This window comes from Crocodylus siamensis, chromosome 12, assembly GCF_052110815.1.
Source record: "Crocodylus siamensis isolate JL-2025a chromosome 12, ASM5211081v1, whole genome shotgun sequence".
Classification (NCBI taxonomy): Eukaryota; Metazoa; Chordata; order Crocodylia; family Crocodylidae; genus Crocodylus; species Crocodylus siamensis.
Window position 1 is genome coordinate 45,348,552 of NC_143406.1, and position 16,463 is coordinate 45,365,014.

Sequence of the window (16,463 nt, forward strand, 5' to 3'; positions counted from 1 at the left end):
TTTTTTTTGTGTTACAACTCTTCCAGTTACTTAGGGATCTGTCTGTCTTTGATCTTTAAAGAGAGAGAAATCTTGCAACACTGGCCCTAACTATTTTGTCCACATAGACATAACCCAACAGACAAGAGAAAACAGAAAAAGGTGTTCTCTTTGTAGAAGTCTACGTGGCAAAAGGCTATTGGCCTCAAAAATTGGACTTGTATTAACATTTTAACATATTTATTGCCTGCTTTGTTTGAACATTCACTTTGGCTTTAAAACTACACTTGTAGTTATGTAATGGGTTTGACCAGAAGCACCAGCTCTGTGGTTTAAAAACAGGAAAAATCAATTCAAGACAACCTATCAGATCTTCAGATTGTGTTACAATACCAGTTCTGTATGCATTGTTACTTTGTTGCTTTAATTATGCCTCTTGGTTACTTAAGGTGGTGGTTCTCAATTTTTTTTGTACCAGGAGCCATTTGTAGCCATCAGTGGCCAGTCCTGACCCAGTGCCCCTCACTCCCAACCTGCTGCCCCCATCCCCAGCCTCCCAGTGCATGGGGCAGAGGGTGGGTGCGTGGGGCATGGAGAGCCACAGGCAGCCCCTCACAAACTGGGATTCTGCCTGCCTGCAAGGGAAAAGCCACAGCTTCCCATGTTTTTCTCCTTTAAAGGAGAATCCACTTTTAAAGTTTGTTGATCAATTTTTAAAGTTTGTTGTGACCACTTTTTTGTTGAAACCCACGGGTTGAGAAATGCTGACTTAAGTCATACTTTGTCTGAGGCCTATATTGTAGGAAACAACGTGAACTCGAGGCACCTTGCACTGTGCTGTTGTTGACTGCCTCTGCTATGAGCAGCTAGATATCTAGTACTGTAACTGAGAAATCTGGGGTTTGGTTTTTTGACTGATACTTTAATTTTTTTTGCTTTTTTCTCAAGAGCAAGGAGAGCATAGATGATAGAATGATAAAACTGGGAGCCTGTTTGAAGCTTCTTGTTCTGAACTCACATTTTTTTTTCTCTTCCCTTCTCTCTTGCAGCCATAGACCTTTTGTATGGGGGTATATACTGCTTTATGTGTCAAGATTACATTTACGACAAAGACATGGAACAAATTGCCAAAGAAGAACAACGGAAAGCTTGGAAATTACAAGGTTTGGTTTTCCTGCCTGAATTATTTATTTTTGTTCTTAATCATACCTGTCCCTCCCATTTGTCAATGGCAAAAACCAGTAAGGGGAAGAGAGAGCTCTTTAGAGACATCAGTGCAGGTTGTGGGAGAGACAGATTTAGAACTGTAACTTTCCAGAAGCTAGATTGTTAGCTTAGCATGTGCTCGGCACTAAATTGTAACAAAAATATGTTTTTAATTGCAACAAAATACCATTTAAAAATAACTAACATAATCATGCAAAACCCCTGTTATCAACACAGTGAGATCTATATCAGAAGGAAAATGTAACAAATCTACCTCTTAGACTGTTTTAGGTAACTTAGGCAAGAAATCTGTTCCCCTCACCTGAAATGCCACCTTTATGTGATTTCTTTTTTTTTAATACAATGTGCCAGCTTAAATACACACACCCATAATTTCACTGCACACACACAGTATATGTAGAGATGTTGACACACAAATATATGTACACACATTTGTTTTATTATTCAGTTTGCTTTCCCTAATTTTTTCTTTTTTAGCCTTCACCCCAACAGTGGTTTCTCACTACCAGTGTACAATGACAGGTAAGAGGCGTGGGCTGGCGACGCACTTCACTAACAAGCGTCCCTTTGCTGATTATCCTGCCATGTTAGACATGAATCATAGTTAAGAATGCCAGTTTTATAATGCAGATTGTTTTCCTCTTCTTTGGATATGTTCCAGCAATCAAATAACAGACGAAATCAAACTTAATTTCATAAGTCCTTCCCTTGATTGAGCTACTCCAAAAGAAACCTTTCCCCTCCCTTTTCTTTGAAGGGAAGAGGAAGTAGAAATGTTTTTAACCAACCTGGGTGGTGCTTAAAAGTCTATCACAGATGTTTGGCATCTTCCATTTTCAGTGGCTTTTAGGGGTATTTCATTCCTTAAACTGGAAAAGTCTCTATTCAAAAGCAGGCAATTGCTCCTCAGTTATACATTACTCTTATTAATTCCATTGCATCCCTTTCCAATGTGATAGACAGCCATGGGCTGATATGAATACAAACCATTCCCACTCGAAACTTGTAAGACTTTTTTTTTTTAAAGAATAGCAGCTGTCAGTATATTGAATAGACCTTACCTGAAACAGTCTTTGTATATCAAAAAACTGCAGCTGCTTGTTGACTTACTTAAAAAAAATTCTACTCCTGTCATTTCCCAGTGCATTTTGAAGAAGTTCAGTCAGAGGAAGGTAAGCTAGCAATGAATTTTAGAACAAGAAAATCATGATATGAAACACTTTCCTACAAAATATTTTTGCACATATCTGGGAAAGTGTTTTTAAACCTTATATTTAGTCTCTTCTCCTCTATCTTGGATTATCCTCAAACCTGTTTAAAATTTGCTGTCTTGAGCCAAAGGAGATAATCAACTGCAAGAGCAAAACAGATGCTCAGGACACAGTAGGATCTTTATGAATGTCCAGCTTCTTTTTTTTTAATGTGTAAATTAAGAGTATATTTTCTTAACGATACTGTTCTCAGGAACACTATCTATATTTTTTGGCCCGACCACGATATATGTTAGCCTGTTCTCCAACAGACTTTAACTCCATGTAAGGGTCTGAAAAGCCACCACATTACCAGTTACAGACAGTAGTTTATATTGTTTACCTTGTCTTCACGGAATATGAAGGAAAAGAATAACAGCCCATCACAGAGGAACTGCTGTGTAGAATAACCTCCTGCGATGCGGTTGACTGATTAATAGATGGCCTCATTCAGAAATAGTTATATACCGCTTTTACAAACCCAGGAGATAAATAATAAATAGTTAAATGTAGCTGAACTGAAGTTAAAAGAATGCTCATCTTAGGCCTATTCTTTGAAACTGTGGCATAATATTCGCCATTTAAAATGCTTAATTTTGCAACTTCCTTCCATTATGCGATGCACTTCTAAAATATGGAAGGGCAGTTGTGAAGCTCCTCCATTCCCAGCCCCGTACAGTGGTTCCTGGCATTTATGTTTTGCAGAGTTCCAAAAAAAAAAATAATCTCAAAATAGGATATTGAAACAGATACTGCTCACAAACTCTGCCTTCCTCCTCCATCATGCACTTAGATTTCCACCCCCCACCGAATAATAATGCTGCCAACTGCAGAGGTTCAAACTCATGAGTCAGGCATGCAAAACTGATACAACTGACTTAAGGAATTCTGAGATACGAAAAGTAATAAAATGTCCCTTCCCCCCCCGCAATTTTCTTCTGAGTTTTGAACCTTTAGGGTTTACATTTTAAGCTCCCCCCTTCCCTCCCATAGTCATGGGGGCTAGAAACTTTTCTTTTGCATAAACGCTTTATGCAATTACACAATGCCCAGGAAATGGACTTTAAGAAAAGCCCCAATTCTTGTGACTTTCAAAGTTAGAGCTTCAAGAGCTGGAAATGCTTGAATACAGGAGATCCTGGCAGGAAGCTGAACCCCCAAGTTCGCCTGTAGTTCACTGTTAAATCTTCAATTCAGAGATGCAACTATGAGCAGTAAAATTTTATTAATTCTGCCATGTTCAGGTATTAAATGTTTTCCTTTGTAATACTGAGGAGGAGAATATGGATGGAGTAGTTTGGTTGTATTATTAATGACCTCTTGTATAGTGGGATTTTTTTTAATACTTTTTTTGAAAATGAGAATAAAACCCCTGAAAATTATCAGTATCTGGGTATTTGTCTGTTTATAAAATATCAGAATAAACTTTAAAACAGTTTCTGGATGGAGATTTCATCTGCCAAGTTACAGGCCTGGCTACTTCAAAGGAACATTTTAAAAGCAGTGGGTTTTCTTTTCAATAACGATAGTACTTTCCCTTAATCCTAAATGGTAATTTGTGGATGAATTGAAAATTTCTATCTATTTGAAATGTTGGAGATTTTAGCCACTCTTGGATATTTTCTTAGTACATATTTCTGGAAAAACCTTGAACCACTGCGAAAGATTGGGAGAAATTTCTCCAATTCTTAAAGGAAGAAAAAAAGCCTCAATTTTCTTATTAAATTTTACAACAGGAAGGGGAAAGGACATTTACTTTTTCCAAGTTAATGGCACTGACTTGACAAGGCTTGTGCCTTTCTCTGAGGTTCTCTGCAAGGGAGATGTCATTCCTGTTTTGCTCTTGATGTTTGTTTTGGCATTAACTCTGTGTGCGTTTTTAAATTGCTGCTTAAACTAGACTTAATTGCTTCACCCAGAGTCCTGTAAAACAATCAAATCGGTTGCATTTACTCTTTCTTCAGGGTGCAAATGTGCTATTAAACAGTTGATCCAGAATCCTGCCTTCACTTAGGCAGCACTCTTAACGTTAAGTATATGAGCAGTCCCATTGTCTTCTGTGGTACTACTCAGATTCATAACATTAAGTATGTGTGTGCTTGCAGAATTGGAACTTTATTGTATATATCTTTAGTCTTGCCCAATAAATCATCATTTGTACATATTGAATGTGTCCTGAGGCCCATTAGACAGTAAATGGAAGCCATGTGGAGTATCTGTTGATAGATCAGTTATTCTAAGTTGGCTTGGTCATATTATGAACTAAAGTACAAATGATTTTTAGACTTTTTGAGGTTACAATTTGCCAATCAAGTAGCTGGTGGTAAGAATGTGTCGGACATAGTATTAAGCACTGCTAGTTTGCTTGCAAACACAGTTGGTATTGATTGCGGTAGGAATTTGGTTAATCTGAAAAAAATTGCTGAAGGCATCTATTGAGAAGCTTGTTGCCAGCCAATGTTTTGTCATATGTGGACTGTCCATATGTGTGTCTCCGTAATGCTGCTTCATTCAGCGTTTGCCTATGCATACTGTATAGTGTATTCAAAGCATTGCAGCTGTTTAATCTCATTAATCTGTTGCATGATAATTGGTTTCCCCTTTTATTTTCCTGGTTTTTGTTTTGCTTAGTGCAGAACCTTGAAAAAAAGGTTCCATTAAAAACTGTTGTGTCAAATTAAGCTAAAAGATTTATACATCTATATAGATGTGAACTCCCTTATCCTTATGTATCGAAGAGTGAGACCTCACTTACTATAGCAACCTAGCGGGTCAAGACTAACTATGACTCAGATATTTTGGATGGGTGACTCCTGACGGGCATAGCTATTTCTGAAAATGAAGATCAAAGAGCTGTTAAAATTTAATGTATTTCATGTAGAATGTGTAAGCCCTCAGCTATATTTTCTGCTCCTCTTCTTTTTGTGTATAATTTACTTCCTATAGTACAGTACTTTTTCAGCAATGTGCATTCTGCTCAGAATAAGATGAACTTAAATTGACTTTAATCCTCAGTTTTAGAATAGATTGCCTGTCCTTTTTTAATGCCAAAATGCTGTTGTGACTTGCTATAACTGGCCTTGCATAGCAATTTCTCTTTGGTGCATAGAACGCTGCAGCAGCTCATAGCTGGTCAGCTCATGGATCTTGGCTGCTGTCGTTTTCTTGCTGTAGGTTGGGACTGAACACACCTCTGTGCCCACATCTAATCTATTCTCTTTATACCTTGCTGTTGTGATTTGCCCCATTCTCCCATCCCTCACATAAAATAAATGTTTTTGAAATGGCGTTTGGGCTTGTCTTATAAGTGAAAAATCACCCTGACAAATTTCAACTACAGCTCTCGAGAAACAAGATATTCCCTGGGGCAGAAGATAGTTAAAACATTACAATACTTATCTCAGTATTTCCGGATAATGTTAGAGTATGTGAGCTTCACTCTATTGGAGTCTTTCTAGCTTGCCAGTATCTAATATCCACAGTTAAGGAGAGGAGGTGTTTTATAATAGCATACCTTAAAATATGTGATCTAAGAATACACTATTTAGTATCCTCTAAATTATTTACTAAGTTCTGCTTTGCATCTATTAAAACTAAGACTGCCGCTATCCAGTAAGTTGGATCCAATTTGATTTGTTTGTCTCGTCAGTTAAATGTCATTGAAGCGATGTAGGGATATTTATCCAAGTTGCTCAGTTTCTCAACCATCTACGCTTAGGCCCAAGATGGGAGGTTATGCTAGCGGTATGACCTCTTTGAGCCTGAGGAAAATCATAGCTGCTTGAAACAATAACTGGATTAGCCTTCACCATAGCATTCTTTTTAATTGGAGGGTTTTTTTAACCCATTAGTGGAAAAATATTACTTGGGGATAGATAAGAATTCCTCTATGCAAGTAACTGCTTATTAAGGTACTTTTAACCATTGTTTATGGTAACATATTTTCAAGGTCAGTTGTTGCCTTTCTAAACAGCAATGCAAAGCAAGTCAGCTGTGCTATTCGTATGTCCTCTGAATCCAACTTAATGGACAGTGCATCGCAACTTTTACTTGCAAGTATCCTTTCCACTGTATTGGTTAACAGCCCCCTGAAACTTTCTTTTCATCTGCTTAGGCATTGGAGAGAAGTATTCAACATGGGAGCCAACCAAACGAGAATTAGAATTGCTACGGCACAACCCCAAGCGGAGAAAAATAACCACAAACTGCACCATAGGTGAGTCCAAGGAAACTGTCTCTCAAACTCGGCCTTGGCCCCCTGCACTTTTAAAACACTTCATCTTGGTTGTCTAGGTTTTTGTACGTGTTCCCATGAGGCTCTAATAATTGTTGCTTTCTTTTAAATCTGATATGTGATCTTGATCATTGTGTATTGATTTCCACTTTCTCCTCCACGTAGAAGGATGCATGTTCTGTCAGTTTAGATACTGAAGACTGAGCGTCTGCATAAGAGATCAGCAAAGGAGGAGGCTCTTAAGCCTTGCATATACTAGGAAATTTTCGGGGGAGGAAACCCCACTGGTACTATCACCAGTTCAGCTCTCACTTCATTTGATTGAGAAATCAAGACCAAACACAACTTAATCTACACTGGAGCCCATAGCAGGAATTCCCTACATAATATCCTGTCAGTCTCTGGGCACATGGGACAAGCATGTGGACTTCATTCTCTCTGCTACAAGTTGAAAACTCCGAATGGGATCCTTCAGATTCATATTTTGAACTAAAATCACATTCTCATTCCCACATGAATCAAATGCTTAGCTTGCACAACTCAGCACTCTGAAGCCAAGAATTTTTTGAAATATAGGCATATCAGGTGATGGTTAGGAAACATCCTAGGAATCGAGAAAGTTGTGTACAAAAATTATCACAAAACGTTGCTGCTTTTTGCCCCATCAGCATTTCCTGACTACCTCTAATGGTGACTAGCCTGGTCAGTAATTGTCGCTCGGTTGCGTTTCGCTTGTTGTTCAATGAGCGTTAACTTTTAGTAGTGAAAATTCCTGAGATTGAGTTATACATATAGTCATTAAAAGCAAGAGACTGTTTGTGAATTGCTTTACCTCACCTTCAAAACTAGAAGTGCAGTGCTATCATGAAGCGCATTGCTGCTTCTTCACACCTTTTCCTCCCTTCAGGATACTTTGAGCATAATGATATATAATACCATTTTATTCATGTGTTTCTAGTACAGTAGTGCATAAATAATGCATAAGATGTATATGTGAAACTCTGGATTGAGAAGCAATAATGTGACTTCAAGTAAGTAAGTTGAGAGTGGGTGATAGAACACTAATGTCAAAGAAAGGGCATTCGTTTTTACAACGGTGGAGCAGAAAAAGAGTTGAAACACACCTGGACCATGGAAACTTCAAGCAGCCTGAGAGAGAGCTCTAAGCACAAGGTGGCTTGTTCTCATCCAATTTACAGCTTGATTTTTTTTTTTTTTGTCTTTTTCTAATGAAATTCTGACATACTATGTAGGAACCATATTGCCAGTTACACAAAGAAATGATTCCTATAGGACAACTGAAAGTTGATTTGATAAACTCTGAAGGTGCAGATGACCTTTCTGAATAACAACATTTTTGCATACTGTTGCTCTTTCTGTTTGGAAGGAATGTTTTGCTGACTTTTAAAAGATTTAATTTTTCAGTCTGTTAAAAGGGACATTTCTGGTTGCATGGAATCTCGTACTACACTGCACGGGGTGGGGGAGAAGCACTTGTGAAACACAGGGGATAAGGGAAATGACTGATCTTTTTACTTCTGCAGGCATGCTTTTAATAATTTCTCCTACCGAGCCCTAGAGCTGTCTCTACGCTGAGATTTAAAAAGAAGAAAAAAAATCAAAGCACCCAAGAGATGTAATGCAGTTTTGGACTACAGTTAAAAGCAAATGACTTGGTTTCTTTCACAAAAATACGTTGGAGGGTTTAACTGAAAAAAAAATACTGCCATTGTCCTTGAGCCTTTTTTCTCTATCCCCAACCTGCTGCTAAATATATACCTGTTTCTGACTCTTTCCTATCACATTTTCACACTGACTCATCTACTTGCAATTTCGAATCTGTGAAAGAACCTTTGTGCAGGCTGAAATGCTGCAGTTATCTGGACGTTCCCATTTCTTTCATTTTCTAATGCTCGTTTCTTCAAACATCAAGTCTTTATCGATCCATAATAGACATTAGTAAATCTGTTTCATCTTCCGAGGTAGATAGATGAGTCAGAGAGTAAAGTTAGATGTCCACTCATATTGGCTCTGAAAATGAGGCTTATGCTGATAATGAGCAGAAGGCATCACAAGCCTATAGATTAATTCTGTTTATGTACAAAATTCTGTTTTAACTAACCAAGCTTTTTACCTTTTTAGAAAACTGCCTGAACACACCCCCTTGCCCCCAACCTAACTTGCTTTTTGCCCCTTCTCCTCTCCTCCCCTATCTCTTAGGGTACACTCACTAGGTCATGGGAAGCATCGTTTTGGGGTTTTTAATATACAATAATGACATGCTGAAGTGGTTATTAAGCCTACTGCTTGGCAGTGAAGCTTTCTGGTACTATATCTAACAAAGATGAAATGGTATTCCTTGAAGCCAAGAAATAGCTTGGAAATATATGTAAATTTGTGTGTTAACCATTAGGGAATTTATCAAAGGAGGCACAGGAAGGCTTGCCATAGGATCCCTCATAATCAGAATATTGCTAACAACTATTTTAGGGTACGCTGCTCTAAAATACATTGATGCAGGTGGTATCATGCATCCTTGTCTGTGGTTTCTCAAGAGGTTCCTATACTGCTAACTTGTACAAGAGCCATCATTCCAGGGTTATGTGGATTTTTAATTTCCTGGCAAAGTCATGCACTTCAGGTTATTTCCCTGCTTTGTCCTGAAGAGTTGAGAAGTGACCTCATGCGGCATTTGAGTCACTGGCTCAATGCACTGGTTTGTCTGAGCTGGCTGAACTGTGCAGCAAGCAACAGCAGCAGCAGAATCACCAGCCTGACATTGGCACCATTAAGTATGCAGAATGCACAGCTGCAAAATGAATTTCTTATAAAAGAGGACTTTGCTGGTAATTCATTAGTTGGAATACTTTGAAAAATATCCCTAGCTTTTGTTTTAGGCAAAATTAAATTAAATATCCTTGTATATATTAATGTCAAACTTTGGGAAGCAATTCTTGAAGAACCTCTTGCCTGTTCTGCTCGGAGTGGATGGACCTCACTGGCCCTGCAAGCTGTTCTGTTCTTAAAACTGGGTGTTAAATATCCTGTTCACCAGCTATTTTCCTCTTAATTATGAAGTTTACAAGGCAGTTTTAGCTGAGTCACTATTGTACTACCCAGCAAATTTCTCTTTAATTAGAACTGATTTCTAGAATTGCTGCAGGCTGGAGAAATCCCAGGCTTGTTGGTCCTTCTCTTCTGGATGCTCACCAGAGAACCATCCCCACAGCTGCCAGTACATATCTGTGACGTGATTTGGGGGCAGACTGCTTCATAGCTGACAGCGAGCTCAGTGCTCTTACAATCAATGATGTGTGCTTACTCTGTGAAGAAGCCTAATATAGATTAGGCAGACTATACTGTGGGTATATCATATACCTGGTTAGCTTGCCGATTGAAATGCTGATAGTCCATAATTAATCTTTACAGAATTAAATAACCAGCTGGCCTCGGATTTGAGATTTACTGGGTCTGTTAAATAAATCCCATTAGATAACAACACCAGTAATTCCTAAATTATTCTGTGTTTGGTAAAGTTTAGACTAACCCGCTGTTGGATTGTCTCTTCCCATTGTACAAAGAAACTCAATTTTCCAGTCTGTTTCTTGCTGCTTTATGAAGAAGCTGCACTCAGCCTGTCCAACTGCTGCATTCACATCTTCAGGAGGGTTTTCTATTATGAGGATGGACTGGGAGAGAAAGAGATTTAGCAAGTTTTCTGTGCTATTTGACAGTTCATCTTGTTCTGTTATCATTAGTACCCCCAAAAGATCAATACTCATGAGTAGACTGAGGTATTAGCTGGGGATCAGTCTGTCTCCGATTAGCATATGAAGTGACTTTGTGGCTAAAGACTGCTACGTTAACAATAGGAAGAATTAGACTCCAAAAGCACATGGATAATTAGTGAGAGCCACCTGGGATTCCCATTTGCCGGGTTGCAAAAAGGCAGAGGGGAGAGTCTTTATAACAGAATGAGCAAATCCTTTTCAGAAAGAATGATGAGGAGTGGGGGAGGCGACAAAAACAATAGCTACAGAGCAGTAGCAGGTGGTTTTTGCAGCTGTGTGACACGAAGCAATATGATGCGGGAATGAAGAGCATGAGAGGAATAAATATTGCAGCAGGGCTTCAGTGGAAAGGTGGTAAGGGGAAATGAACAGTGGCCTGGAAATTTTATTTCTGGTTCTGTAGACAAGCTACCAGAAGCATTTCTTTTTCCCTCGCTGTTTCATAAACTATGCATGAGCAACTGTGCACATGGGCCTAACTAGAGATAACAGGAAGATGTTGAGGACTGCATTAATACTTGAAAATCGTTAGTGAATGTGCTGCTTTTCTGGGGTGCTTTTTTGGTCTGATGCTACTGAAACTAGCTTTATTAGATGAGAAGGTGGAGTGGAAACGCATGCTGATATAGCACAGAACTTTTAGCACTAGTTTAAATTTTAATTCTGATTTGGAAACAATACCAGGTTCATATTTGAAATGTGACACCCCATGGAATGCATTTAAAATGGATGCATGCTTTCTAATTTTTAACAGCCTTTTTTTGGTACTGCTTTATAGCATGTAAAGTGTTTTGAATCAATAAAAAAAAATGCTTGAGGTTTTATTAATGCTATCCCAAAAATACGTATCGCATAAAAATATTACGTGGACATCTAATCTTGGAACTCCAGACACTGTCTAGCTGGATAATTGTTGCATAAACTAATTAACCAATCCTAAAATATTCAGTTCTCAAATGAATTGATAAATGCATTTCTTCTGCCGTATGAGAAACAGTAAATTAGCAGAAAATTTCCTTTGCTTTTTTTGACTCTGTCTGTAGTGGCCACTTCCCCCCAGTATTTAGGTTTCCCATCATCTTTGCACATTGCAGTAAGAGGATCACATTAAAAAATGACCACATTCAGAAATGATCACATTCAGTGCCCAGAATGGCTCTCTGAAAGTAAACTGCAGTAAACTTAATTTGATAACCACTGATGAGGGAAGAACTTGAACAGTTGCTTTCAAAGCTATCAAAGGTTTTGTGGAAATCCTTTCTGTTTGACTTTGTCAGAGCAGAACTCTTATATTCGCTGTCAAATAGCACACCTGCGCTCCTCCTCGTTATTTGACTGCTCTTCACATAGGCTATCATGATCATGTCTGATGGCAAGCCAGAAGCAACTAACCTGTCTGTTGTAATGGCACATTTCAGGGCTTGTCTTCACTGAGCCAACAGTTCAGGTTATCTACACATAAGTAACTCCCTTTTGAGTTAACCTCGCCTGTTAAAGTTGCTTCCAGTACTGGGCTCAGCATATGTGTAATGTTAATCCTTTGCACCACTCATGCTGCAGCAGGCTAGAGGATTCAGTCCAACTATGATGCAGTATTTGAAGGGAGTTCCCTGGGTTATTAGGACCAATATGCCACAAGTAACGTATAATTTTGCAGAATTATTTGAAACCTGCCCATTGCTAACATCTTTTGCAGGGTAGCCTACTTCCAGTGCATTTCTGTTCTGTTCTGTTTTGTTTAGCCTGTCTGATCAGCTCATACCTTATTTATTTTGCACAACATACATTATATTTAAACTGCTTCAAAATGTGAAATGTGGTAAAGATGCTTCTTGTTGAATTTAGAATGGAAAAGGCATGGGTTTGGGTTCCACTTGTATATTGAATGCGTGCATTAAAAATGATGAGTTAGTGCCAGAAAATATTAAACCTTCCAGGTTTCTGTCTCAAAAACTTTTGCAAAGGAATCCTGGATGCTTTACATGATTAGACATGACAATATGGCATTCCTTGCACCCTTCAATTGTAACTGGAACATTTCTTTCAAAGAAGCAGACAAAAAAAGAAGGTACCCTTTCACTGCAGGATGAACCATGTTTATATTCAAGGATGAGCATTGCTCTGTCTGATAACCTGGCTGGGTAAACATTGAATGCCATCTCTCTGTTTGATTTACAGCATGAGGAGCAATGGTAGTCCAACTCTAGTCCCTGAGGGAAGGAAGAGAAAACTTTTTATAGAGTTCAGGCTTTAATTTGAACTTTGGAAATGGACTGATTCATCAGACCACCCTTTACAATAGTTCACCAGCAAACTAACCCTGGAAAATTTTCTGGGGCCTGAGCATAAATATTTTAGGGTATGTTTAACTATTCCAATAGAGTATTACTTTAAATTAATAAGAAATTCATATAAGCTAACAGTTTTTAAGGAACCAAAATTGTGAACATTTTCTTCAGCCAGAGATATACATGGCATTATTGGGGGGCAGAGAGGAAGAAAGAGAAAGACCCTACCTTAAATGAACAATGTTGCTAGAAAGGCATTATGTACAAGGAAAGTGACACGGCAAGCTCCGGTGTTACCGTGAGTCCTTTACAGATGAACAAGGGCATCCAGAGGTTTCTTATTTTGAATCTTCACAGTGTGTATTTGGAAATTGCTGCTGTTATAATTGAGCAAAAAAAAAAGTAATTTTAACCTTTGTAAATTAGTTGTTTAGCTACTGAAATAAAACAAGCATCTTTTACAAATGAAATATCTGATATTTAGTTTGTTCATTTAATTTTGTTATGGTTTAATAATGCTGCTTTTTGCCAGATAGTTGCATCCATACCATTCAGGATATTTTTGTGTTCTCTGTTTATAGGACAAATGACCTCAGCATTTGTTCATGCAGTTTAAAGGAAGTAAATTTCTGTGATAGAAAACTAGAAGTTCCCTTCTCTTCCTTACTGATCTCACCATTTATTAAAATGGAGCGTTTAACACATCACAAGGTTTTGTTGGAAAGGCTAAATTGGACAAAATATCTTGGCTTCATTAAGGGACCAATGTCTGTGCTTTCCTGTACTGGCTACAGTAACCTGCCATAGACTGTTTGCTAAGGCTGGGATTATTTCTTTAGCTACTGAGGCTGGAGGTACAAATAAAGAAACAAATAGAAGCAACTGTGCAGCCTGCAGTCTAGAAATGCAGATAGGAAAATACATATTTTTTAAAGTTCTAACAAGTGATAGAAGGCATTAAAATGTATTTGTGGGCATCCTTTTTATTTTTAAAATATCAGGGTGCCTCTGTCCATTTTTGAATTCTCATCCTTCCCTATTTAGGCAAAATGTTGATTAGCCTTCATAGTAGATCATTTCCATTGCTATAATTGCCAAGCTATACACAATCTTTTGACAAATTGTGGATCTCTTGCTCTTTCTTGGCTCTGAAGGAACAAAGCATTGGAGAATCTCTTTCAAGCCAGTAGTGATTTGAATAGTTGCATGACAACATTTTTAAGTGAAGGAATCTACCAATGAGGTGGGAAGTGGATTTATTTAAAGCAAGAACTTCCATAAATTTAATTTCACAGTTCAGTACTTTCCATAGGAAAAAGTGGCAGCAATAACAAATGCATGTGTGCAGGTTGGAGGGCAGTTTTGAATTGTAAATAGGTGTTAGTGACTGATGAAGATGCATATATCCCATATGTCAGATTCATTCACACAGCAGACAGTGAGCCAGCGAGTATAGCTTGGGTTGTTTGAGCTTGGCTTTGGTTTTCCCCGTCTAATTTAAAAAGATGTAACATTTGCCTGACCTTAGTTAAAATAACAGTGGGCAGAGGGGGAGATGTGGGAGTAATGAATAGATGAAGAAGAGTGTACTGCATCATGGGCAAACTGGGAGTTAGTGGCTTTGGGGATTCCCTAGTACTGTTAAGGCTGCTTATATGTAATTTCCATGAGAGAGCTAGTGCATTTTAACGGAGATTTCAGTCTCTTATGACAAGGCTACTGTGACAAAGCAACTCTTTGGTGTAGCTTTCATGGTAGGTTCTCAGACGAAGCAGCTACAGCGGGGCCAGAGATAGCAGACAAATCAGACTCCACAGGAAGAAGGACTCCATAGGAGAAAAAGGGAAGGATTAACTTGGAGCAAGCAGGACTCCTCATTCAGTTGCCGCAGGACTGAAGATCAGACCCAACCAGAGGTTTGGATGCGTGGCTTTGATTTCTCACCATCTACTGCCAGTAAAACCTTGGGGTTTGGTTTTGTTTAGCTGGGATATAAATATTGCACCCTGAGGACTGAAGTCAAAGGTTCTGAACTGGCTTTGTTTTGCTGTTGTACCTGCAGAATCATTCAGGCTGTTTATCCAGGAGACGAGAGGAAACTGCTAGCATTAAAGACGACCTGCAAAGGAAAAGAAACTGTTGTGGCTTGCTCTCTTTTTGCTTTTTTATATGACAGAAAAGGAGGCCAGAACGGGAGATAGCTGTGCTCGTACACGCACACCCCCCTGCTCTCCAGGTTCTCTTGTAGAAATAATAATGCCAAGTTTGGACTTCCTCTATTAATGCCGTAGCTCAGATTTGAGCAGCAGGTTTTCAGCTTCTAGCTAAAGAAAAGAGGACACTGATTCCTTCACAAACAGGTTTCAGCCCCGTGTTTTGTCCAGACCTTGAGCAAATCCGTTTTAACTACATATGGTGAAAACCAACTGATTCAACATTATCAGGGCTTCTCAGATATCAAACTATAGTACTAGGCATTATGTATACCATCTCCTCTTTTACAATGTGGGCTACATTGGCATACTGTTCATCCCTGAAGACTTTTTTTGTCTCTGTTTTTTGAATCCTAGAAAATCATAGAAAATGAGGGTTGGAAGGGACCTCAGGAGGTCATCTAGTCCAACCCCCTGCTAAAGCAGAACCATCCCCACCTGGGTCACCCTAGCCATGGCTTTGTCCAGCCAGGTCCTAAAACCTCCAAGGATAGAGAGTCCACAACCTCTCTGGGTAACCTGTTCCAGTGCTTTATTACCCTCCGAGTCAGAACGTTTGTCCTCAAATCTTACCTAAACTTCCCTTGCTGCAACTTGAGCCCATTGCTCATCAGCCACCATTGAGAACAGTCCAGCTCCAGCCTTTTTGCAACCCCCCTGCAGGGAGTTGAAGGCTGCAATTCAATCCCCTTTGGTCTTCTCTTCTTCAGATTAAACAAGCCCAGTTCCATCAGCCTCTCCTCACAAGTCATGTGGCTCAGGCTCCTAACCGTTTTCATTGCCCTCTACTGCACTCTCTCCAATTTTGATCTGTTGTGGCAAATGAGTGTTATGGAGCGGGTCCCCAGGCTGGATTGAGCCCTGAGTACTAGGATTTGGTGCCACGCTGCCTTCCCCCAGCCTCACACCCCTGGAGGGCCCCATGCTGCCTCTACCTGGCCTTCATGCTAGGATCAGGCCCCCTGTCCTGGATGCTGGGATAGGGCCCTGGGGCTTCATGCTGCCCTTCCTGGAACCATGCATTGAGCTCAGGCCCTGAGGCCTGGCACCACCCCGCCCAGCTCCGCATGCAGGGGTCAGGCCCTGGCACTGCATGCAGCTCCCTCCAAGCCCCATGTGCTAGGATCAGCTGCAGGCTGCCATGTGCACCTGATCTAGCGTGCCAGACCTGAGGCTTCTTGTGAGTCTGGAGATGTGATAGCGGAGGATTGGTGCCACTGCTCCCCTCCCACCAAAATTTTGGATCTGTGGCCTGGATGACATGGTGCTGGGGGCCAGATCTGGCCTGTGGGCTGGGGGTTGACTACCTCTATGGTACATCAAAATTATTTTTAGCACCCCAAGGAATGAGATATTTAGGAGCCCATCTCCAAATAGATCTAGTTGAGGAAAATCTTGTATGTTTACCAGCATCCCTTTTCTGTAAAACTTTTACAAAGTTCTTAGAGTGCTGCATGAGGGGTCCTGAGTCCTGGAACCTG

The 16,463-nt window shown here is 39.6% G+C and overlaps 1 protein-coding gene across 2 annotated transcripts in view; it reads left to right on the plus strand.

Annotated features, from left to right (window-relative positions):
- USP22 (ubiquitin specific peptidase 22) overlaps window positions 1–16,463 on the plus strand; it is a 180,406-nt gene that overhangs the window by 103,073 nt on the left and 60,870 nt on the right. Inside the window, exons 3-5 of one of the 2 annotated variants that reach the window (XM_090024813.1) lie at window positions 1,029–1,142; window positions 1,684–1,728; window positions 6,571–6,672. In XM_090024813.1, coding sequence (XP_089880939.1) covers window positions 1,029–1,142; window positions 1,684–1,728; window positions 6,571–6,672 — 261 coding nt within the window. The remainder of the gene's footprint in view (window positions 1–1,028; window positions 1,143–1,683; window positions 1,729–6,570; window positions 6,673–16,463) is intronic. The other variant, XM_090024814.1, reaches the window with a different exon arrangement.